The sequence below is a fragment of the Carya illinoinensis genome, chromosome 5 (genome assembly GCF_018687715.1).
Source record: "Carya illinoinensis cultivar Pawnee chromosome 5, C.illinoinensisPawnee_v1, whole genome shotgun sequence".
NCBI lineage: Eukaryota > Viridiplantae > Streptophyta > Magnoliopsida > Fagales > Juglandaceae > Carya > Carya illinoinensis.
Genome location: NC_056756.1, coordinates 40473082 through 40499146, shown reverse-complemented (window position 1 = coordinate 40499146; position 26065 = coordinate 40473082). Strand labels below are relative to the sequence as shown.

Sequence of the window (26065 nt, the reverse complement as noted above, 5' to 3'; positions counted from 1 at the left end):
GTAAATGATATATACCCGACAAAAATCGACTCGATTCGGCTAAAGCTCATTAAGGCCCTCTCGTTTATTCTCGAGTCGACTCGTTAGCTCGACTCGATTAAAACACATTCATAAATTGATAAATATATACATAAACCTAGGTATATATATATGTATTAACTAATAATATAAGTATAGCACTTTTATATTAAATATATAATATGTAATCTAATGACTTATGTCTATATATTGAATATACTGCATAGCTATATTTTATAATTTGTACAATAATTAGTCGATAAGATTTAATAATTTCAAATGCTAGTATGTGAGAATCATACATAAAATAGATATATATTATCATATTATCCGATCTATTTGTATTAATAATATATGTAGGCATATAATAGATTATTATTATTATTATGGATAAATATCAACTAATTAGATATTAATTATTTATAAATTTTTAAAATCTTATAATTCAATAGAGATTCTACTTGTTAATTATAAAAATTCAAAATTAGATTTCTTATTTTTTTATTTATCTAATTTATTAATTATTAAATATTATTAAAAAATTGTAAAAAATAAACAATTCAAACTCAAGCTCGGCTCAACTCGAGCTTATTTGTGGGACGAGCTTGAACTCAAGTTGGGAGTTTAACTTACCGAATTGAGTTCGAACAAAAAATAAACAATTATATCCTTTCAACAACGTAAGCAATGAAATTTTCTTTTAATATGTCGTTTAAATCTAGTAGTTGTAATGAGTACTCAGGACAGCAAATAATAGTCTTAATGTTGCATTTATAGATCAAAGAACAATTGAAAACAAATCATCAGAAGTACGAATGTTCATTCATTCTCTCATAAAATTTCATATTATTAAAATTATTTATATAAACACTAATTTCTAATGATATATGTACATACTTCTGGATTAGATTACCTAATAATTACTCAAAAATTGTAATGTCAAACTCATGCGTTTTATTTTGGACAGCACTGAAGGTCCAAGCTTTAGAATCCCATATAATTAAATGCAGGCTTCATAGATACAATCGATGGGATCACTATTTCAATCCGAGAAGCTTGCCAAAGACAACATCAAACTTCCAAAAAAACCTATGCCATGCAACAGAAGATGCGAGACTATCATCCAAAACATGTTGAGGTTAAAGTGAGAAAGCCATCTAATTGCACATTATTTCCATCACCGTCCTCTAATTTAACCCGAAAAGAATTAGATGTTTTTTTCATAAGAAAAAAATTTTGATATTAAAAGTCCACAAACAACTCCATTCAAAAAAAGGGGAAGAACCCAAAAAACTTAGATATCTAACTCCGAACATATATGCGATAGTTGAGATTGAAAATCTATTATCCAAGTAGCTTTGATTCAAAGACCATAATTTGGTAAATGGAAACAGATCTCACACGGTAGCTTCCGCTTCAGGATCAGTTTCAACTGGCACCGAAGGGACATTATTGTTACCCCTTAAACGTGAAGATACATTGTCAATGGCTGAATTGAGTTGGCTTATCTTTGAATTCAAGGTCTGCCGCGTCTTCTGCTTTCCAGGAAACAAACAAAATGAAGTATTAAAACTATTCAATTAGCAGGAAAGAATGCATAGGGGTCATTAAAAAGTAATTACCTCCAAACCTTCATCATAATAATACGGTCTCCGGGCCCTTCGAAACCCATATTCGTCTTCATTCAGCAAGGATCTTCTTATCTGCATAAAACAGAGCAAACCCGGATTAGACCCAAACTTAAAGCATAAACCAAAACCCAAAAGAATGAAACAGACCATCAAACATATTTTAAAGCCCAAAGGACAACATATTCCAATTGCATCCCAAAGAACCATAATGGATGATACACAGATTATCCATTTTGCTTTAGAACTTTAGATAGATTTTCAATAATGGATAATTACAAGACGTAATTAAAGGGATTAAATGAGACATTAAAGAGAAGGAAACTACCACTTGTACAACAACTTTTTCATTCATGTAGGTCTGGGACCACTTTGATGAGGTGCAAGAAAAATAATCAAACTTGTAAAATGAAGGCAAACAAACTTTCCATGGGATAAAGTGAAAATTAGAAGTAGCATAGGTTTGTCTGTATATGAGTTGGTGCCTGTAGTTTGCATAGTAATTCATAATGAGATAAATTTACTTTTTTATCGGTAAATAATGAGATAAATATTGCTTGCACTTGATATTCATCAATAGAAATATTTCATGAATTCTGGTTGTTAAAACTAAAAGTGGGATATCCATTCACCTGGGGAGCGAAAATATACGCTAAAGTTCCAAATACAGCACCACCTAGAAGAAAACCAGAAGCAAAATCACCCGCACCACTTCTGCCACCATCACTGCATATATTTGAGACAACAAAAGAACAGACCGATAAATTTACAGTACCATCAGCACCATCAAATGATAGAATCCTGCTAATGAAAATTCATAGCATAAGGCTACACCTACAAATAAAAATAAAAGAAACCACCTGGATACCAGGGTCTGACCATTTAGGCTCCTGATACTCAGTAAAAAAAAAAAAAAAAATGATCAGTGATAGTATCAGTAAAATTATCAAATTAGCAAGTCCCAAACTCTATATAGCCTCTCGTTTTATGTTTTTTCCCTTTTAATTAAGTTTTCAAATCCACCTTAACACCTAAAACACATTCGTCAACTGACCTTTAATATTTTGATTTGCATTTAATAAGAGTGAATCCATAGAACTCAATAAATCTATCGCAAACAAGGATGTCTGGCATGTACATGAATGTGCAGTGATAATAGAGAAAAATAAAAAAATAAAAGATAATTAAAACCGACTGAAACAAACAATTCCAGAGTTTCTTTCTTGCTTGCTTTTTCTTGATAAGGAAAAGCCATTAAGCAAGGTAAAGATGGTAGTCAACCACAAGCTGGAGCATAATGAAAATCATTGATGCTTTCCACATTTCAAAACTCATGTCTTAAATACAACTATCCAACAGCTTCCCGCCAATTGAAGTAGTCCATAAAGCGCATTTAAAGGGGGCGTTAACACTACTTCCGAGTAATTCGCACCTTCCCTACGAGATAGGAATTATCAACACATGGAGTGGGAATGTACGAAAGCTTTACAATATCATCTTAGGACAATAGAACAAATCCTTTTCTTACCCCAAGCTTCAAATGGTACAGACGTTATCTGTCATTACATGTGACTATAGAAAAGGGGAAAAAGAAAGAAGGAAAATGCAAACCTGCTAATAAATTATAAATACTAGAAGCTGCTTTATACAAATCATATTATTCATATCTCTATCGTGTTTTTATTAGCTGTAGCAAAATATGTGAAAAAACTTCATAGAAATTGAAAAATAATAATAATAATAATAATAAATTAAATAAAAATTAAAGGTAAGCTTAGATTTTTTGCCTATGGATAAAGAAAGGATCTAACCAATAGAATAAGCATGGCAAAAATCAGTGAGGTTTTAGCCTGACAAAATAACAACAGTTTACTTACGTCACGATATAAGACACTATTTAGGAATCAACTCATGTAATAGAGTCAATCCCCTAGGCACTTAAAATATATATATATATAGTCAATCCCCTAGGTATGATGCAGCAGTGTAGAATCAAATCCCAAAAATATAAAGTCTTTTCTGAAAGGTAACTATTTTGATTTCATAAATAAATTCCAATAGAAGTTTCGAAGAAGAGTTTTTTTTATGAGATATTTTCTTTGTATATATTACTTTATTCAATCAAGGATGTCGAGTGGTATTAAGTCATTGTTTTGACTTTCTTTCCTAAGCATAACTGCTAAAAGAACAGGGCACTACAACCATACTGGTTTGGTGAAAACACTAGGCCTACTTAAGCGCAAACTTCGTCTAGAGCCTAGGCGCAAAGTGCAAGCTCATGCCTAAGCAAGTAAAGAGCACATTTTTAAAAATGATGTAAAGTAACAAAAAAACCAATAAAATACATTAAAAAAATCTTTAAAAGGAAATTGGTAATATATTTAGCCTATGAACTCAATTTATTACTGTATCATGCATCATATAAATCAAGTAATAAGCTAATTACATATAATTTAAACAATACATTTTATATAAATCTCTTGTGCTTTAATAACTATACAAATCTATGATATTGATAGACATAATAAATTCAATCAAATTATACCAAGAAGGCCATGACCAAAAAAGTTCAAGAATTGTAGCTATTGACCTCTATTCTAACATAAGCAACAAAATATTAATCCATCTAGAAAGCGAACTTGGACTATTATATTAGGTTCAAAACATATAAATCACACATGACAACATGTGGTGCCGTGGCACGTAAATGATCCTCAGTATCAACTAAGCTACTTAAGATTATTTGAGTACTTCATTTTTGGGTCTTACACTGATTTAAATATAAATTTCCCAACCAAAAAAAAAAAAAAAGACTACAAAAGCACGATTTTCTGCGCTTTAAGCTAACCCAAAAAGCTCGCTTAAAGTGCACTTTTGCATATGCGCTTCGCTTTTGGCATGTAAAGCGCTTCGGCCTTGGAGCTATGCGCTTTAAGCATGCTCCTTTTTTCTAGTTGAATATTTGCAAAAAGATTTGATTCATTGACTTTATATCTTCCTAAATCAATCTTAGCTCTCGTGAATGCTACTAAGCTCTCAAATATCCTAATTGATCAAACCACAGTGGATACCCTTAGGAGCACATATCTTCTGGATAATTAAAATTATGGATATAACTTCACTACCAACTGGCTAGCAAAGTTTGCATCAACTCACACAAAAAGCCAACATAAGGCAAAGAAAATAAGAACTTTTTATAACCGGACCCGTATTCATATGCAATATACATATACAGACATAAAATTTCAAATAGATTGAAGTCCAGAAATGATATACTGGTACTCAGCACGAACAGATAGCCTGCCATTACTTCCCGCTTGGTTCGATTTCTTTTTTATTATCAGTTTCGGGGTTTTCCGAAATGTATTGGGTTTTGTGGACAAAAGATCACGCGCATTGAGTTGAGATCCGCCTATAAGAAAGAAAAGCCATTATTTGCAAAATTCTCATCTAAAGTTAAACAATTCGACTCATGTAGAGAAAACCCACCACGAAACAATCTCGAAGCTCTTAGAAAAGCAGCACAAAAAGGACAACATTTAGGTTCACTCTGAGTAACCCATAATTGAGAATTCAAAAAGAAAAAACCTTGTTCTTTAGATTGTATTAACCAATTCTGAAATTCACAGTACAAAAAGCTTTTAGTTTATGTGTTCTGTATAAGTTCATCACATTTATTTAAAGAAGGAATCTCATCAGAGGAATTGAATGTTGGAATCAAATATTTAAGGACCAAAGGAATTTAACCAGAAACAAAAAACACGAAAATGTAAGTTCTGCCGAGGTGAAGTCGAGTTCGTTTTTTATTCGCTTTCATAAAATCCCTTCTTCTCTCCCGGGCTTTCTCCGCAACTCAAACAGTTATTTGTCAGATGGAAAATGAAACCCTGGAAAATTTACCTGAGATAGACAAAGGAGCAACGCAGGTCGCCATGAGAAAGCGTGAGATCTAGCGAGAGAGAGCGAGCGCGAAATGAAACTGAGAGAGAGAGAGAGTATTTCTGTATAGAGAAATGATATTTGCAGTCGTAGTTATGCAAGCGACGTGCAGTCGCTTTAAAAAAAATAAATTAATATAAGACTCACATGAAAAAAAAATTAACTTTTTAATCGTAGACTCCACTCTTTTTCAAAGCGATTGCGCGGTGTTTGCAATTCCACGACTGTATGTAACATTGCTCTTCTGTATATTCGATTTATTGAATTTGTTAATTTCAATTATTTTATAAATAGTAATAAATAAATAATAATAATAATAAATAATAATAATAATAATAATAATAAAGTATTATCAGAATATTCTAATATCTAAACTATAAGTAAATTACTTTTATTATTTTCAGGTAAGCAATTAAAATTACAGCAAAGCAAAGCACATTACATTTATTTATTTATTTATTTATTTATTTATTATAGAGAGAGAACTTTCTGAAAATTACCTCAGTACTATCGAAAGTTTGTCATTTGATATAAAAAGAAAGTTCCAAACCCCTTTTTATCACATTTATGTGTTAAACTTATGATAATTCAATGGTAACATAAGCTTTACTTTTTTCCAAACATGTACTAGGTTTGTTTTGAATCTCTCTTGAGTGAAGTTTCAACAAAAATAGTTCCATATTGATGGATTGAGCTGATTCCAGTTGAATGAGTTGGGAGTTTTGATTCATCTATTGTAACCAATTTCAAATGAATTTCAACTTATTCAAAACTTTGTTTCTTGTTTTTTTATAATTATGTTCGATGAATTAGTTTTTTTTTTTATTGTATAATATAATAGAATTAAACATACGTTAACTTCTTTATCGAATTGGTATTTTTGTGCTTATCATTTTTTAGTGTTTATTAAATGAGACCCATTGAGATCAAATACATAAATTACATATTTAAATTATATAGATTTTTATCCTATTATTATTATTATTGCAGCTTTGCCCTTTCCATTCACTCAACGCTAGAGGGATATACATGGTATATAGAGATTTCAGAAGGGTACTACAGAAACCGTCTACATACCGAGACGCCTCCGAAGCTAAGCCCAAAGTTTGGGCTTTGGTTTATCCGCCAATTATTAAATAAAATAACATTAATTATTGTAAAAATTATTTCTTTGTATAATTAAGGTCAGTTATTAAATTAGTCTATGAATTCTATTCTGTCCATATCCCTCCAAAATATTTAATGTATGCCAAAAGAATCATGTCATGTTTAGGTTATTTGGAAACAATTTTCATCTCATCTCATTTCGATAATTCCTTTCCAAACATCATTCAAATATAAACACTTTCAAATTAATTATTACAAAATTTCCAAACTTTCAAATAAAAAATAAAAAACAATTATACTTTTTTCAAATCTCAAAATAAAAATTATATTAAAAAACTATATTCTAATAATATTTAACTTTATAATATTTTTATTTAATTTTTTCTCTCTTTTTCCAAAATCTAATAAATACTTAACTCAAACTACCTCACTATTATTCACAATATTTACATCACATCTCATCTCATTCATTCTCAAAGCAATTTAGATGGAGGAAGGCACATCTCCTCCATGTTGTTTCCTCATCTTCTTTCCTGCACCACCCTCCGCCACTATTCTTTTGTTCAACCTTCATCTCCTCGACGTTCGTAGGTCACACGTGCTGCCATTAAACACAATGAATTCTTGTCTCGGCCCTTCTCTTCTTCACGAGAAGCTTATCCCAATTTTTGCTCCTCCCACCAAGGCTTCGGAAAATGAAGACCTTTCACACAGTTCAATCAAGTATGGTGTGCCCCAAATGCTACTGTAGCTCTCAGACCTCGTTGTGAATAATAGATGGCAATACTTTCATAAGATTGCCCACGAAAGCCACTTTCTTTCATGGTCTACATACTAGTCTAACGATCAAGATAATATAAGATATGGAACACCCTACTAACCCACATTCTCCCTCCCTATATTTTCTCAAGAGTTTTTTCAATTGGTTAGCATCATATCATCAATATCCTAGCTTTTTTGGGTGACCGCTTCACTCCCACACAGAGCTTTTGTACCTTATATATATAATAATAATAATATCATCATTGTGCTTGGAACAAATAATAAAATAGAGATTAATTTCAAGGGATCTTTTTAATGTATTTTGCTGAATTGAACCAATGCTACCTGATAATGAGGCAAAGAACTGAGAGTCCCCCGAAAATCACAAGCATCACCTGTTAGTAACCTCCTGACCCGGGGAAAATTTTGTGAAATTATGAGGGGAAAGAAAGAAAGATAACCTTTTGATGAACACATTGGTCTGCAAACTCCTACTGACATTTCGATAGTGTGCCGGCTTTCATTCTCTTTATATATACAGAGCCGTAAGTATGCACTCAAAAATATTAAAAAAAAAAAAAAAAGAGTAAGGAAAAATTAACAGCTAAAATGAAAAAAGGTGGGGTAAATCCTGTATGGGTATGAACATATGGAAAATGGGTTCACCTATGATGCCTGTGCCCACAGGAGATCAGCGTACATGATCCAGTACACATTCACCACAACCATGTGGGGCATGCTAATGTACATACTAATGCCAACATAGCAGCATTTCTATTTGTTCCTGAAGCCCCCAAAGAAAAGCAGTGAGTTATTCAAATTTTGTCTTTCGGGCAGCAGCTGCTCCGCTTTCAATACAGGTTTTACAGTCTGCTCTTTGTCTGGAAATGGGAACGAGAGGGAAAGGGAAAGGGATGCAGAGACACCATCATCATCCTCCCTGGTCACCGCATCTGGTAGTATGTTTTGGTTATTTTTCTTGCCTACTGACCCAACAAAGAAAGGCAACATTCCTTTAGTTGCTGGTTTTGTCTCGGCCCCTAAAGCAAGCTCAAGATTTGGAACCCCATCATCATCCCGTGTGTACTTTTCCCCAGAATCGGAGTTCTCCCTAAATCCAAAATCCTTTACTCTATGTGAATCCACAGGAAATAGGTACTTTTCATGAGTTCCCAAGTCCTCCAAAATCACTTTCTCATCACAAACTTCGTCAAATTTCTTCTCGATGGAAGAACAGGGGCCCGGATCAATTACCTGAGATGCAAAATTACAATTCCCATAATGCCTACCTCTGGAATCGTTATGTCCAAGCATTACACTGCAACCTGTCCTCAGCCTCTTACCACCACTTTCTCCATAAATTGGCATAGTGCTCACTTCATTCCAGGGCATTTTCTGACTCGTGCCATTAGAAGTTTGGGGAGACGTCTCTGAAAGATCCAAGTAGGGACGTTTCCGGAGAATTGTCAGGGCTCTCTCCCAAGCTTCCTCTGTATCCACATAACTAGCATCTTCCTTCAATTCCCTCTCAACTTTAACTTGATCTAGGACTTCATTCATTCTACCTTGAATTTTGTTCTCAGCCACCCTCAAGACACAACACTCCTTATTGCCAGCAGGAAAATTTCTGGAAGACGGCATATTTTCTGTGTCAGAAGAATCATCCCTATGCTTTAGTATCTTCTCACCACTGTTGGAGCCACTTTTTCCAGATGCATGACTCGAGGTTTTGATCTGTGCATCCAGTCTTTCTGGAAGACACCGCCCTTTCTGCATAAAATAAAATAAAAAAACGTTAATACGCATCACAGAGACAAGTGAGCGGACTGCTTGGAGATCTCACGGTTGAAATTAAGTTAGAAATTAAGATTCAGCAACAAATTGACATAAAATAAGGGGTACATTTCCAGGATTATTTCCTGAAGGATAATTTTTTTTTTTTATAAGTTTTTGTAAATAGTAATAATATGAATAGTAGTGAGATAGTTTGAGTCAAGTATTTATTGGATTTTGGGAAAAAAGAGAGAAAAAGTCTGCTTGACTAATAAGCGTTTATTGAATAGTAGTGAGATAATTTAAGTTAATAAACATGTCAACCAAAAAAGAGAGAAATTTATCAAAGAAAGCATCCAGCATATATAAATATATTCAATTTATGAATAAGAAAGTTCGTGGATTGTTAAAAACCCGTAAAGAACGAATCAAGGCTAAACTTAGCCGACATTAACTCTAAATAATCATTACTTACTAAAAAAAAACTTTTAACCATTTTCCATTCATTCATATCATACAGCATTCATTAATGTGTGTCCCCATGTGTGTCTATTTGTCACAAAGGCCCATGAACAATTTACTAGTAACAACAATAAAAGTAAAAAGAAATTAAGAAGAAAAGATACAACTAGGGGGGAGGAGGGCTGGGGATGAGAGGATCCCAGCAAAAATCTGAGAGCCCCGCAGCCCACTGAGGTAATGGGAAGGAAGTAACAACAATAAAAGTAAAAAGAAATTAAGAAGAAAAGATACAACTAGGGGGGAGGAGGGCTGGGGATGAGAGGATCCCAGCAAAAATCTGAGAGCCCTGCAGCCCACTGAGGTAATGGGATCCTTCCCCCCTCCCTCCAGTAGTTTCCAGATCCCCCAATACTGCCCCCCCCCCCCCCCCCCCCCTTTTCCCCTTTGGAGGGAGATTGCCCTACCTCCACTCACCTCACAAGGGTCCTCCTTGAGGTTTCAGGGGGATCCACTGCCCCGGGCATCCCAATTTTTGTTTTATGACTTCGCTGTTTGCTTTAATGTTCATTTTTTTCCAAATGGGAACTTCAGTTGCTGGGGGCCTCAAATGTACGTTGAACCAAACTTCAAATATGAGGCCAATTTTCAAATTAAAAAACTCCCGGAGCCAAAAGAAGCCTAAAAATTTACCGGCTGCAAAAGGTAACATTGGCGGAGGAAAAAATCTATGCGGGCGCATGTGCTCCATCTGAGTGAACATAAATGTGTGTGTGTGTGAGAGAGAGAGAGAGAGAGAGAGAGTACAATCTTGGATGTGTGAGAATATGCAGTTTGCATCTTATATGAATGTATAAGGAAATAAACATTACCAAGGACGGACTGCTGGGTCTCATTTCTTGGCTTGACTGCACAATGCTTGTTCGTATCTTTGAAATGGATTCCCAGTATGGTCTACTATCTTGCTGCTCAAGCGGAGTTACATTGTTTTCACAATCCCCACGTGCTGTGGCACATGGCTGATTAGGAGCATTGGATTTTGGGACCAGATTGCAAGATCTGTCACATGCTGGTAGTTCTTCATCTATACACCTTTCTGAACACAAGTTCTCAGACAAGGTCATGACAGCAGGGGGAATATCTTTGTTCAGCGGAACCACATTCAAACTGGGAATTTGTAACTTCTTAGACAAATCAGTACAATTCACCCTCTTTCCCCTGAACACACCCCATAAGAAAAACAATGTATTCCAACCTGCCATCAACAGAACAAACTTCAGCAGATATGCATTCACATAAAAGTAATGGTACTTTGTATTGATGAACAATGAGATCCAAAGTCACAGAAGGAGAGGAAAGGAAAGGGAAATGCTTTTCACCCTAAACATGTAAACCTAAAAGCATTAAAAGCTTAAGCACTGCACATATTTAACTTGAATAAAATTCAATTCCAACATATTGAAAAACCAACTATTTGCATGTTGTTTGAAAAGTCCATCAAATGTCATAGTTCAAAATACTGTTTCCAACAGTAAATCTTCTTTCCTAGCAAAAAAAAGTAACATATGATTATCAAATGGATGAGGAGGTGGGGAAAATGAAAACTATTTAAACATTAAAATATTAAAGTTCAAATATGGAATGCTAGCCTTACCACAATATAGAACTAGTTAAGATTGCAACAACCAAGACCAATGGCAGCAACAATAAAGGGTAAGAAGATGGTTGAATTGAAAGTACAGGAAGATAAACTAAAAACTAAAAACTAAAATAAAAGAGAAAAAGGTGAAGAAGGGCATTGTCCGTAATGGCCTATGACTGACACAGACATCAAAAGCAAACAGGGACAATGGAGCCAACCCAAGTGGTTGGATAAGGCCCTCTAAATATTGTAGCCCTCAATATTTGGCGACTGTATAAATTGTACATATAAGAATTAAAGATTGATAACACAATATATTAGTGTCTGCATAGTTGTCTCTTTGGTAGGTAAGACAGAAGGAGAAAGAACAGTCATGACCATATTGGATACACCTTGACACGTATCAAACACACCTAAAATGTTGGCAAACAAGTGTGCAACCTTTTTTTTCTTTTTTTGATAAGTAACAAGTGTGCACCTTTTGTTAAGAGTATCTAACCTATACATATACACTGTCTACCACATGCGTAGAACAGAAAAGTCTTGCAAGTAAAAAGGATAAGAATAGCGCACACAAAATTCAAGAGGCTCAACCAAAAAATAAAAGCATAGACAGATAGGTTTATTTGTAAGCCTACGTTATCTTAGGGATAGGTTTCATGACCCAATTACATGGACTTACTAGGCCTTTATGTGTGGGCTTTAGCTTAGTCGGACTGCTCAAACATTTTCAATATTTCAGTTTCTAGATTAAGAGGAATAGTTCTAGGATAATCAGGAGTGCCCAGCAGCAAATAATTATAGATCTACTAATGAAATACAATGAAAGCTTAACGCAATTCCATGTATTAAAAATTGTAGTCTTCTTCTTAAGTTAAAGCCCAATATTGTGGTTTATTTCTTTATCCTCTAAAAGTAAGACTACTTTCGCATTCTCATTTTCTGCAGCCACCTTCCTTTCAAAAGTCTGCCCATTAACCTTTCATTCATCGGTAAAAATAATCTATTGAGAATAAGAATAGACGAGCGTAGGACATATACAAGACAACACGTATGCATGTTAATCTAGTGATACAAGAAATTCATGAGAGTCCATGCCATTAAAATCGATTACAATTGACCAATGGAGTGAAGTATTAAAAAATATATATAAGTTCATCCATTGACCGCTCATGATCTTCAAAAATCACTATTGCTTCCTAGATTGCTACAATCCGTGGGTTACCCTTAAGTTGAATGAGAAATGTTTTGAGCCTGTTTTCGTGTCACCATTGCTTTCCTAAAACTCACATAATAGAAGAGTTATTAAAACTTAAAAACCAATAACTTAAAAAATGAGCCTAGGTATAGCCCTGCAAGTCTTGTCGATATTCAGAAGTCGCAATATAGACATCCACACAAGTAACCTGCACCCATATCTAAGTTTGTACAGGCGTGAGCGAATATCTATCAGCATATCATCACCATATATGATTCCAATTGTTCTAAAGTCACAGAATTCATATATCCATGCCGTGGGACATTCAGTCTTGATATTTGTTAAAATGCCTCATGGTGCAGGCCATGCACCATCAGCAACCCAATTCTTGAGCCTCAAATCAGTGTAAACATCAAGTTAGTAAACCACAAAAGACCATCATAGATATTGTTACAAGATACTATAATGTGTCCCTATAATAAAATTTCCAGTTAATCCTTACGCTGTGACTTCTCAGGAAGTTGGTTGGATGGAAATATCAAAAGTTCGACGCCATCAAAGTTCCCTTTGAGGGCTAAATCGTTCTTCATCATATTATCCAACAGGCTCTTGTAGTTTCTCTCAAAACTGCATCACAAGAAACAGAAAAAATATCTTACCATGTTGAAAACAAAAGAGACAAATACATCAGGAACACACTTTCAATTATATAATAAGTGTAAGCTGGGAGGAAAAAAAAATGATTAAGTAGATATACATATGCGTACCTCTCATTATCGTTGGCAAAGAAGTACAGAGCAATGTTATCTTCATTAGCGCCACTTTCATAAAACTGGGATGGCCATGTGCTTAAGCGAGATACTTCATGCAGGGAAATTTTGTGGGAGAACTTGTTCGCCACTTCTAAAACTTTAGGTGATGCACAAGTTGATAGATGTGCTTGAAATCCACCACAAAATTCTGGAAGTTTTCCACCTCTATGCAATTCAAAAGCCCCCCTGCATATTAATCACAAAAGGTTTTCTAGAAGACTGTTTTTGAGACGCAATATATGATGAGTGACAATGCAAATGAAGGAAAAAAAACGAGTGCCAAGCTCTCTCTCCAACAGACAACCATAATTTACAGATATGTAAGGAATCTTACTGCCAGATAGATTCATGTTCAGGAATGACTGATTTCTTCAGGAGAACAGTGGAAGCTTGACAAGGAATTTGCCTTATTGTAGGCTTTCCAACAGAAACAGCATTGGAATATGAGTCTTCCACTTTGGAAGAAGAAACATCAATTGGGTGCAAACCAAACTGCTTCAAACTATTGACAGTAGTCTGTTTTGAAGATTCGGAGGTAGAACTCCCAAGAATAGCTGGCCCTTCAGAACTTCCTTCAGTGGACATGGCATCCTTCATCTTATTGGAAACCAACATTTGATCGTGAGAAGCTATTTCGTAATTCAAGTCCGTGTTTGATATGGATAAGTCATCAGATTGATCAAGTACTCTTTTCTTCCTGTAAAATTCAGGTCTTCTAAGCAATGCAGCATGAATTGCAGCTTTCAACTTATTGCCTTCATGCACTTCCTCTCTAGAACTTCTTGCTGCAGATACATCAGTACTAGAAGCCTGTGGAATACTGACCGTACAGAACTCTGCCACATGCCCAATTTCTTTACATTTTTTACAAGAAACACCTTTGGCAGCACTTGCAGCAGTAGGCCTTGTGGCTGAGCGTATACTGGAACTCTCCCTAGTTTTCTCATGCTGATTAGTTATTTCCTGCGACCAATGCAAACCATCTTGCACTGTTCCATCAGCATTATTGGATGACCTCTCAGCATTCAAAGAATTAGTGGCTACAGGTTCATCCTTAGAACTAACTTGATTCAACTTTTGTTCAGCAGTGGAGCCACACATTCCACTAGTAGATGAAGCTCCGGCTGCATCAACAAAACACAGATACTATATTAGCTTCACATAATCCATGAAGGAAAAGTAGACTAACCACATAAAAAAGTAAAAGAGAGAACAATGAGCATAAAATAAACAAATATAGAATTAGCAAAGTTCCTACATGAAAGGCAAGATCGCACCTGAAGTAACTGGAGTTTCTACACCTTTACGACCTACACTGCTGGTTACTTTCGATAGACTTAATTTTCCATCTGACTGTACAACCTTTGAATCTCGGTTGTTACTTACAAAGGAAGGCAAACTGGTTTCACCACGAGATCCGAGCTTTTGGTCAACCTTAGCTGTCAAAACAGTGGAACTAGCTGTTGTTGAACTGATTAGAGGGCGTTCCAGTTTACATGAATTTTTTCTTTCAAATGGACCACGTTCTTTTGCTTGTTTCAATCCTTTTAGATCTTGAACATGGGTAAAATTAGATGATAGCATTTTAACTTTTGATTCACTAGCATTTGTACGTCCTGAGTTTGCAGGTTTAAATGACATGGATTTGCTTATCATTCTGGCAGGCCCCTCCTTCATATCAATGGAAGTATGTTCTCTAGCACCCTTCTGCTTTTGCGGAACTTCATCTACAAGTTTAACTTTTGGTTTGGAATTAAAGGCATTGAAGGAATTGGATTTAAACAAAGTACCTGTATATGGAAAACAATCAATTGGTGCTTAAAATAATAAAACATTAAACCCCAAGAAGTCAAGATGGGCATTACAACAAGTAATGAGATAGTGAGAGTTTAAAGAAAACAACAGTGAAAAAAGATGTCCAGCCAACATAACCTATTTGCTTACCCTTGGATGTTTGAGGCCGTGGACCGGTCATAGGAGTGCGCACAGTTTCTGGGATATCATTACCAGATTGATTGCAAGAAGGTGTTTGATAAGCAGACTTTGCTTTTGCCTTATCTAAGCTCTTGAATGAAGAATCTCGAGATAGAGCAACTACTGTGCTGGGACTCGATGGCTTTGGCAATTCAGTAACTATTCTGCTGGGACTTAATGGCTTGGGTGATCCTGTAACTAATCTGCTGGGACTCGATGGCTTTGGTGATCCTGTAACTATTCTGCTGGGACTCGATGGCTTTGGTGATCCTGTACCTGTTTCTAGCTCCTGCCTTTTTGCTGAAGCCACTTCCATATTTTCTGCACACCTCTTGCCAGAAACATGTGTGCTTGAACTAACTTTTTCTGCTCTTTTTACCTCAATTTCCGAACCTTCAAATCCAATTTAAAACTTAGATTACAGAATATTTCATAAACAAGACACATACAGTTCCCATGTCCTCTTTTTTTCTCATTGAGATTGGATATTTAAAATTTACCTTGCTTCTGGTTTTCAGAATCCTCCTCAGCAGACTTGCATTCTTCACACAGCCAGTCACCTTCAGGAACTTTTCGGAGCATTTTTCGCATGCAATAGCTGATTGATAGCAACAACAGCATTTAGAACCATCTTGAACACAAACTTATATATCAATTCAGCATAAAGAATCAATAAAGCCTGTCAACCGAGTAATATAGATGAGAAAGTGTTTATGCTTACGTGTGCTCTGCACCATCACTGCACCTACTACATATCGCAAGCAAATCCTCACGACCCGCATCCCCACAAATATCACATACTTTTACCTGTTTCCAAAATAGGGAATCAGCAAAAGGTGTTAATGTTCTAGCTGAGACAGACTTTAATAGTAAAAACAGGTATCAACGAGAAATGGGAGGGTCTTTCTAACAAAGAAAAAAAGAATGTCACAGGAAAGGGGGTTCTCCATCCAACTGCACTGAAGAGGGGGAGAAGTGTTTCTTTGTTAACTCATTTCATGCGTAGGACATCAATTTCGATAACATCAATCACATTTGAGATACATAATTTACAATTAATAGAAGCACAACAGTATTCACATTCACGGAAACCTCACAGACAAAGCCTAAAAGAAGGTAAAACTGATATTCCCTACATGACCTTGAACATGGCCCCAATGCCCAGATTCTTTGCATTCTCACGTACCAACCAAAGGAAACAAAAAGGCAATTAAGACTAACACTGATTCAAAATAGGTAAATGTAAAGAGAACGAGGTGGATTATGCAACCACATATATGCAACCCATAAGATCAAGATGTCTGCCTTTTAGATTTTTCAGCAAGACACAATATCCAGCTTCTTTCAAAGATCGCCAGTTTGATTCCATAAACCTATGCAAATCTATTCTCCTCACCTCCCAAAATGAATCACATTCTTGTAAAAGCAAGTAATCAATCAAATACACATACACAGGTATTGATCTGACATTACTGTCTGAAATTATCTGAAAAACACTGTAAGATAGCAGATAGCTAGAATGCATTGTGGAAAAGAGGCATGGGGACCCACAGATACACAAGTCAAATGTTTATAAACAACAGATAAAGAAATGCATATACATATATATACACATCTTCTAAGTTGAAAAATCAAAAAGGAAAAAATGGGAGAGGGCAAAAAGAATTGTTACTCACATCTTGCTCCACAATGTCAGATTCCTCACTCTCATCCCCAAGAACTGATCGCAAAGGAGGCTCCTGCATGACAGGTAACTCAACCAACTCCTTCGAACTATCATTACGCTCATCTTCACCTAAAGATTTCAAAGTTTCACTCGGTGGGTTCTCATGATCCTTCTCGGTCTCTGCTTCTGACTTTGGATAATTTTTCATTGAAGCCTCAGAATTGCCACCAATAAGGTCACCTTTATGTGCAAAACATTTCTGGACAGAAACAATATCAGAAGCTGCCTCTTTAGTTGAATTGATAAGTTCAGTTGAGCATTCCAGAACTTTGTCCTGGAAATGAGGAGGATTCTCTTCTAAACATATTAAATTTATATTGTAATTAAGAGATTTAACACTACAAGAATGGGAGTATAAACTGCGCACCTTCAGTGAATTACTGCTAGCATCTGCATCTTTTGAAGAAGGAATCTCTGATGAGGCCAACTTGTTGAATTGTGTTCCCTTCCATGATCCCTCTGGATCTAAAGTACTGACTGAAGTTGCACTACTGTTTATATTCCTTTTATGATTACTAAACCCTACACTTGCATCTTTGGGTCTACCAACACATGCAATGTTATCATCATGGCCTTCAACTGCCTTAATTTCCTTGTACTTATTTGGGATGGTTCTCTGATCCAAAACACACTGTGGTTTGAAAGAAAGTTGATCCTCTGAGATTCTTTCTCCAGGAGTCAACTTTGGAAGCATCTCAAGATCTTCAGAAGCATAAGATATCACAGACGACCTTAAGGTTGATTTACTATCAGCATTTTCCGAGAAAGGATCATGACCGGAATTAACACTGAGTATGTTACTGGTTTCACTGGCGGTATGCTGTAAGCTATCAGATGTTCGACACTTAAGAGAAGATAAAGGGCCACTCTCATTGAAAGAATACTGGCTAGTAACATTTCCACGACAGCTTTCATCAGAAAACTCCTCAGTCTTTGACCCCATGAGAGCTTGGTTCAAATGCATGCAAGATGAACAAGGAGCAGAGCACACGTTACAAGTCCCAGACTCGCCTCTCATAGGAACTTTCTTACTCATGGAACACTTCCCAAATTTTGTTTCAGGTCGAGAAGATACCTGATAAAACCAAAGTACTAATTGAGGAATAAACAGGGGAAAAAAAATGAAATGGGTGCATTTTTAACTTTCTGATTCTATCACCCAAAAACATATACAATTAACATTAATTTTTTTTTTTATAAGTATAATCAACATTAAATTTTGCAGCATTGACCACATTAACAGGGGTAAATAAAACTATAATGAAGGTAAAAGAAGGAGATTGAAGGTTAACTTGACTAAGGGGATGCTTGGAGAATGAAATGAGATGAGATGAGATGAGAAATCTGTGAATAGTAGTGAAATGATTTGTGAATAGTAATAAAATGGTTCGAGTTATGATATTTTATTGGGTTTTGGGAAATGAGAGAGAAAAAGTTGAATAAAAATATTATAAAATTAAAATATTATTAGAATATAATTTTTTAATATTATATTTGTTTTGAAATTTGATAGAGTTGAATTGTTTTTGTGTTTTGTTTGGAAGTTTGTGGAAGTTGTAATAATTAGATGAAAAATTTGGAACTTTGAAATTTAAAAGTGTATTTGTTTGAGTGATGCTTGGGAATAAGATGAGATCAGATGGAACCTCTTCCAAACAACCCATAAGAGAACATGAAAAGAATCAATCATATCATATGCAGCACTCAAACATTCTAAAGAGTAGGAGTTCATGCACTAGTCAGATTGGTTCAGCTAACTTGGACTTCATCTGATTCTCAATATAAAATATATAAATCATCAAGGTTAAATATTAGTCAAATGATTCAGTTACCCATGTTTGTAACACCCCAATGGAAGGCCCAAACCATATGGCCTATACTCCAAAATGACTAGTTTATGGTACAATTGGAGTCCTATTGGAACCTTATAAAGAGCAAGGATTTCTCCTTCATAAGCAATGTGGGATCCCATACACCACCTACCCTTATCCTTATCATATGAGATATGACAATCTCCCCCCTCCCAAAAAAAAAAAAAAATTCCCAACGTTCTCGTTGGACCAGTCCATCATAGGTGGCATGGCTCAAGTCCCACATTTCTAGTTGAAATAGGCTCTAATACGATTTGTAACACCCTAATGGAAGGCCCAAACCACATGGTCTATACTCCAAAAGGACTAGTCAATGATACAACTGGAGCCCCATTAGAACCTTATAAAGAGCAAGGACTTCTCCTTCCCAAGCAATGTGGAATCTCATGCACCACCTACTCCTATCCTTATCATATAGGGTATCACAATGTTCCACTGGATTTGGGATAATATAAGCCTTGGGTTCACCCTTTAGTACTTGTTTTGAAAAAATTGTGTCCTTTCATCTACGTGGCGATAGCAAGATGAAGGTAAACACAACACAACAGAGAACAAGTTACACACTAATTAGTGCAAGAAAAACAACAGGATATCAAATTATAATTTAGTAACACAACACATACAAGGCAAAGCCATTTCACCTCATTCCTCATGCACCATAGAATATAATGCGAAAAGAGCATTTCTCTTGGTAGCTAATCCTAGAGGCTATGGAATGGAACAATAATATACCTACATTCTGAAACCCCTTAAATATACATAATCACACTCATCTTCAAGTGATTTTTTTTGTAGTGGATTAGGTAATGAATCCAAATTCTACCTAGTCAATTGAGGAAAGGTTTTTTCTTTGATATCGGGGGTGGATTGGGGGTTTGAAATTTGATGATGTTCAACGGGACAATTCTAGGGAAATGGTTGTGGCATTATCACCAAGAGATGGATGCATTGTGGAGAGCCATAATTGATTCCAAGTGGGATGGAGAATAGGGGTGGTGCTCTAATGAAGTACATGGAGAGTATATCGTGAGGTTGTGGAAGAATATTCTATGATGCCATCAATAGTCAGCACCACGAACCGTTTCCTTGGAGGAGTAAGGTGCCTATCAAGGCTGCTTTCTTTGCTTGAACAGCTTCCTTGGGGAAGATTCTGACCATGGACAACTTAAGGAAATGACAGATCACAGCAATTAACTGGTGTTCCATGTGTAGGAAAAGTGGAGGGACAAGGGCAAAATGTATTGAGAAACCTCAAGGTGATTTTTTGTGCAGTAGATTTGGTAATGAATTCAAATTCCACTTAATCCACATGCACAAGGAAGTTATCATCTAAAATGAAGGAAAAAGGTGAATATCAAAGGCTACCTTACCTGAAGAAACAATTAAATCCCACATTGAACTTAAACATTCTAAAGCCTAGAAGCTCATACACCAATCATATGAACTTTGGTTCGGCTCACTTGGAGTTAGTTTGATTATCAACCTCTAAGGCCTGGGTAACACCGCACATACTTCAATTTTGTTTGTTCTTCATGCACGTTAGAATATAATGCAAAAAGAATCACTTCACATGGTAGCTAATCCTAGCGGATATGGAATAGGAACAATGACACATCAATGAGCCGAAACCCCTAAGATATACACAATCACACTCATCTTCAACTGTGCAATTATCTCCATACACAAGTTATCATCTTAAAAATTTTACAAGTAAAATAAAAGTATCATCTACTAGTAGGGGTGTAACAGTTCCGTTTCGATCCGATTTTGGACTTTTTTTAGAAGCAAACCGGTATATGCCAATTTTGAAAATTTAAGAACCAATACCAGACCGATTCACCACCAAAACCGGAACTTCTGGTTTTTCTTGTTTTGGTTCAGTCCAGTCCGGTTTTTACTATTTTACAGATAAAGAAAATCAAACTCCAACAAAACTTAGCAAGTGATTGACCCATATTCCTCATTTCATGTAATATTAATTTTATGTTATAAAATTAAAATTTATATGTTATATTAAAAATTATAAGATTAATTTATGTTATATCATAATCAAATATTATATTAAGATTTATAAGATTAATTTTATGTTATAGCAAATTTATATTAATTGTATGTTACAAGACTAATAGACATGAATAATAAGATTTTAAAATTTTATGTTATATTAATTAGCAATTTAGCATATAATATAATATAAAAATTTATATATAATATAAAAATATTTTATATGTAATATAAAAATATTTTATATGTAATATAAAAAATTCAAAACAATATAACATATATGTACCAGTCCTGTTCGGTTTAAACCCCTGTTCTAAAAACCAAAACTGGAACTGGACCAGTTTTCAACCGGTTTTGATAAATAGGAACCGGTACCAAACCGGTCCAGTTCACCGGTTTCCCGGTTTTTTTTTTACAGCCCTATCTACTGGTTAATTATTATTTCACTAGTTACATTTGAAAAATGAGGTGCACCTAACTAAGAAAAAGATAGAAAATCTTGTGTTCCAGAAATTAAAAAACAGGACATCCTCACCCTATCCAAAGTTTAGAACAAGATAACCCTCCAAATACACAGCATATACTTGTCAAACCAGTTTTACTTGCAAATTATTTAGAGTTTTAAGGTTTGTCAACTTGGTGCAAAAAAAATACTAAGAATGCTCAAAGTTTCATTTGCTTGTGTTCCATAAACTTACTTTTACCTATTAAAAAAAAAAATTCCATAAACACAAACCGAGAAACACTTATTCTAAAAATGCTGCAATCAAAATAAATGAAAACTGCATCAAAAGGAAAAGAAAAACTAGAATGTTAACTTTTTTTGGGATAAGTAAATAGAAGTTAAGATTAGCAGATGTAAATTACCCTGCTATCTCACCGTATTCTTCTCAATATCATGATCCGTCTCATCAACAGGTCCTTGCATCCGATAACTCCCTTTCAAGACTGGTATTATCTAAAAGCATGCCCAAATACATTAGTTACTATTACCAAACTCCCAAAAAAAAATACGTGTCCAATTCCATAAACCTAATAATTATACAAATAGAACTCACTGGTTGCAACCAAAAAGAAATGTCATGCTTAAAGAAGCCACAAAACCAACAAACAAAAGACCGAAATATGGGCAAATGACCTTCACACTAGTGTCTAACATACATACGTACATAATATCAAAAAAAAAAAAAAACATACATACGTACATAAACACACAGAATGTACAGGAAAACAAAACTTAATTGAAAGTTAAACAATACATCGCACAAGGACAAAAAACTGAGGGAAAATTACTCATGATCCAAAAACTTAATTTCTAAATATATAACCGAACAAACCCTAAACCAACTAATACACTCATGTATTCGCTCATGGGAAATTCGTGAATATCAATCCCATAAGATTCAACCCAAAGAATGGAAGTTTAAAATCGAAAGCATAATTAGTTAAAACCATTGCAATGACAAACAACAGGGAAACCCTAATTTAGAATTTTACATGCCTCCAGTTCGGCAATCGACTCGGTCGCGTTGTACAGCTCCTCCACGGTCCGTTCTGACCGCTCGGCCATCGACGCCGCAACGATCAATCGGCAGCACAATCAAACGCGAACTCCAATATCCCAATTCTAAAAATCAGTCTCTCTGAAAAATCCCACTCTCTGATTGCAGAGAAAAATCCACTCTTCGATTACTACCCAGCAAGTTGTAGCCAATCTTCAGGTCTGGTACAGCACAACCAGATGAGCTTCCTTCTGTATATTATTACAAAAGATCTGATACATATATCACCATTCATTACGTGTAAAAAAGGATAAATAAAGACATGAAATTATAAAATTGTATACCCTCCCTCTCTCTGATCTGAGAAAAAAAATCTTGAAAAGAGTCTCTGCGAATCAACCGTCATGTAAGCTTAAATTGCTCCTCTCTGCCCCCTTCTCTCTCTTAAATTCTTCTCTCTCTACCATGAGGAAAACTCTATTCTCTCTCTCTCTCTCTCTCTCTAAATTTTCTCGCCGTTTCGCTCCTCTAGATTTTCTAGGGAAAATGTGTAAAATGAGATAAATATTCGTAGATTAGAAAAACCAAAAATAAACAAAATAAAATTATATGCTGCGGGGATACAGCAAATTGATCGAGACTGCCACATCGCACGTGCGAATCCGATGTACGGTCAGTTTCATCGTAAGTGTGGGCTTCGGATTTCTGTGCTGTTCTGCGTGTGAATTGCGCTTTTGCCAGCCCTAGGCCTCCACGGTACATGTGGCAAGATTGCAGTGGAAGCCCGGATGGGGTCTGGGTTTGGCTATCGTGCGCCCATAGCGTGTCTCGGTACTTTCTTTGCGCCTCACATTTCATAGTCGGACTAAAATGCGCGGATCCAATTCCGCACCGTTTGACAGTGAAAATATTTTATTTTATTTTATTTTTATTATTTTTTAAATTTTATATAAGAATTAATAAAAATTGTAATTATTTTAAATCTTAAAAAATAATATTTTGATAATATTTTATTCAATTTTTTAATTTTTATCTAAATCTATCTCATCTCATTTTATTCTCCAAACTGTATCTTCATGGATTAATTAATTTTCTAACTCCATAAAAAATTGTAAAAATCAAATAATCCAGTCTCCAGTGCCTTCCAGTTCCTTCCCCCCAACCAAAACCTGCCTAAAAGGGCCCTCTCTCCTCCCATCTGGCTAGACCAGAACATGCGTAATTTTTTTCTAGTTTTTTTTTTTTTGTTTTTTGCATATTTTTGTTTTCCATCCAAAACATAGAGAAATGTCAATCTACTATTTTTCGGAGTCCAATGACCACCATGCGCCCCACTGCAGGACTGCCAAGCCACCGACATTTCATATGGTCAAAAATTTTTATTGAATGGAGCGGCAAGTGAGTCACACACGCAGGTCAAAGCGTGCGTGATATCCACGCGCCACCGCATTGCGAAGTTTTTGTTGCTGCCATGCACGACATTTCTAAGACCAGAGACCTTGGTTTCTTCCTACTCAATTGTCTATCACACTCTAGCATGACGCGTGGCATGTGTCCCTCACGCGCCACCACAGTTGCATTGCTTCATATATTTTATTTTTCCTTCAAGATGAATGATTGTATGGCTAATTTTGAAGTCTACCAAAGTAGATCTAAGTTGTCATTCGTTATTTTCATTTCTATCTTTATGTTTACTGTTATTTCTTTATGTTTAGGTAAAATAAAAATGAAATAATCTCTTGAACTTTTTGTCTATAGAGTGTAAGTCATCTCCTCCTATGAATGGTGGTGTTTGAAATCTTTGTTTTAAAGAGTGTTGTCTCTCAGACAATTTGTTTATAGAGTGATATAATAGTTGTTAAGACCATATTAATCACAAAGAAATTTGTGTACTAGGGAGGTCCAAACGTAGTAATTGGCTTGTAATCTTGAAATTTTTCTGTATGTATCGAGTCAAAAATGTAACTTCTTTTTCACGAATGAATGAAGTTTGTGTCCCATCAAAAAAATCCTAATAATTTTATTTGAAAATCTTTACAGCATACATTATCAACGTAATCTTTACAGCATACATTATCAACGTAGTATACTTTTATTTGGAAGATAAATTTTAAAATTTTGAATTTTACAAATTAAATTATGCCATGTGAATGGTTTATGGTATAAAGGAGAGTACTATTATTAAGGTTTCTACATCATACACTGCTTACGTGACATAATTTGATTTGAAATATAAATTTTAAATTTTGAATATTACAAATCAGATTTTAGCATTTAAGTAATGTGAATAATGTGTTCTATACATCGGCTTAAGAATAAAATAATTTTAGACAATAATTTGCATAAACAAGTGAAAGATTAGGAGAGTTAAAAGTAAGGAGAATTATTCTATTCTCAAGTCAATATGTAGAGTACATCGTCTACATCACTTAAATGATAAAATTTGATTTGTAATATTTAAATTTTAAAATTTATCTTCTAAATTAAAGTAAAAGCTTGGCCTCATTTGGATATTAAAATGAGTTGAGAAATTTGTTAATAATCTTGAGATATTTTGTGAATAATAGTTAAATGGTTTGAATTAAAATATTTTATGAAATTTTGATAAATGAGAGATAAAAAGTTGAATAAAAAATTATAAAGTAAAAATAATGTTATAATATTATTTTTATTTTGGGATTTGAAGATTTTGATTTTTTAAAATTGTAATGATTAAATAATAATTAGATAAAAAAGTTGAAATTTAAAATTTTGAAAATTTAAAATTGATCCATATTTGTATTTAAATGATATTTGAATGTTGAGATTAGATAAGATATATCTAAAGATCCAAATGAAGCATTAGATGTAAGGCCTTAGAATCATACCTCAGTCATTCACACATTTTTCCATTTGATCTGTCCACTCTTATAATTAGTACATTCAAGCAAAGGAGGAAGGAAGTATGGCTCTAGTTTTCTTATATATAAGTAAAATATAAATGCTACAATAAAATTTTACAATATTATTTAACTAATATGTAATTTGTCATTTTTATCTTTTTATTTAAATATATGTATATTTAATAATTAAAATAGAATAATAAAAATAACAAATCTTATGTTGATTAAATAAAAATATGTGACATAAAGCTTTTATGTAGCCTGATACAAAAAATTGAGTCAAGAATGTCTGAATTGGAAAACTAGCTAAAATTATCGAGTGATCCTTTGTATTCTTGGAAAAGAGCGCAAAGGTTGTTCTTAGATGCGGTTTAAATAGTGAAATGAGATGGTTTTATATAAAAATTAAATAAAATATTATTATAATATTATTAATATTTTAGAATTTAAAAAACACTTTCACTATCCAAACGGCCTTAGACAACCAACTACAATACTCCGTAGAGAGAGTTTATATGGATTAGCATACTAATATTTTTGTTTATCCAAGAGTTTTCATTTGAAAAAAAAAAACCATAATCTTTCTTCTAACCAATCTACCCAATCATTTTGTATACCTATCTTTTAAGCAAGACAATAGTATATTATTGGTGGTCCCAAACAGTTGTTCCACATCTAGCGGGTTCGACTCAAGTTTAAGGCTTTGTTTAGGTAACGAAAAGTTCTCAAATATTTCCAAAACTTATCGTAAGTTCCTTCTCTATTTTT

The 26065-nt window shown here is 34.6% G+C and overlaps 2 protein-coding genes across 12 annotated transcripts; both read right to left on the bottom strand.

Moving 5' to 3' along the window:
- Positions 1-1157: 1157 nt before the first annotated feature.
- LOC122310603 lies at positions 1158-5682 on the bottom strand. 3 transcript variants are annotated; one of them, XM_043124646.1, is made up of 6 exons: positions 5547-5682; positions 4923-5058; positions 2507-2542; positions 2279-2372; positions 1641-1721; positions 1158-1553 (listed from the first exon to the last, which is right to left on the bottom strand). In XM_043124646.1, exons 1-6 carry the CDS (start codon positions 5578-5580, stop codon positions 1416-1418), a joined length of 519 nt encoding a protein of 172 aa, XP_042980580.1. In that variant the 5' UTR covers positions 5581-5682; the 3' UTR covers positions 1158-1415. The 3 variants fall into 3 exon arrangements, with proteins under 3 accessions (XP_042980580.1, XP_042980581.1, XP_042980582.1); XM_043124647.1 differs by having other exon boundaries at positions 2507-2536; XM_043124648.1 differs by lacking the exon at positions 2507-2542.
- A 2214-nt stretch (positions 5683-7896) lies between these two features.
- On the bottom strand, positions 7897-22996 carry LOC122310602. Of its 9 annotated transcripts, none has more exons than XM_043124637.1 (14): positions 22760-22996; positions 22415-22687; positions 21794-21871; positions 17406-18113; positions 16989-17312; positions 16034-16119; positions 15813-15910; positions 15283-15705; positions 14616-15128; positions 13673-14462; positions 13294-13524; positions 13029-13153; positions 10559-10941; positions 7897-9224 (listed from the first exon to the last, which is right to left on the bottom strand). In XM_043124637.1, exons 2-14 carry the CDS (start codon positions 22481-22483, stop codon positions 8229-8231), a joined length of 4824 nt encoding a protein of 1607 aa, XP_042980571.1. In that variant the 5' UTR covers positions 22484-22687; positions 22760-22996; the 3' UTR covers positions 7897-8228. The 9 variants fall into 9 exon arrangements, with proteins under 9 accessions (XP_042980571.1, XP_042980577.1, XP_042980570.1 ...); XM_043124643.1 differs by having other exon boundaries at positions 22411-22666; XM_043124636.1 differs by having other exon boundaries at positions 22415-22666.
- Positions 22997-26065: the final 3069 nt, after the last annotated feature.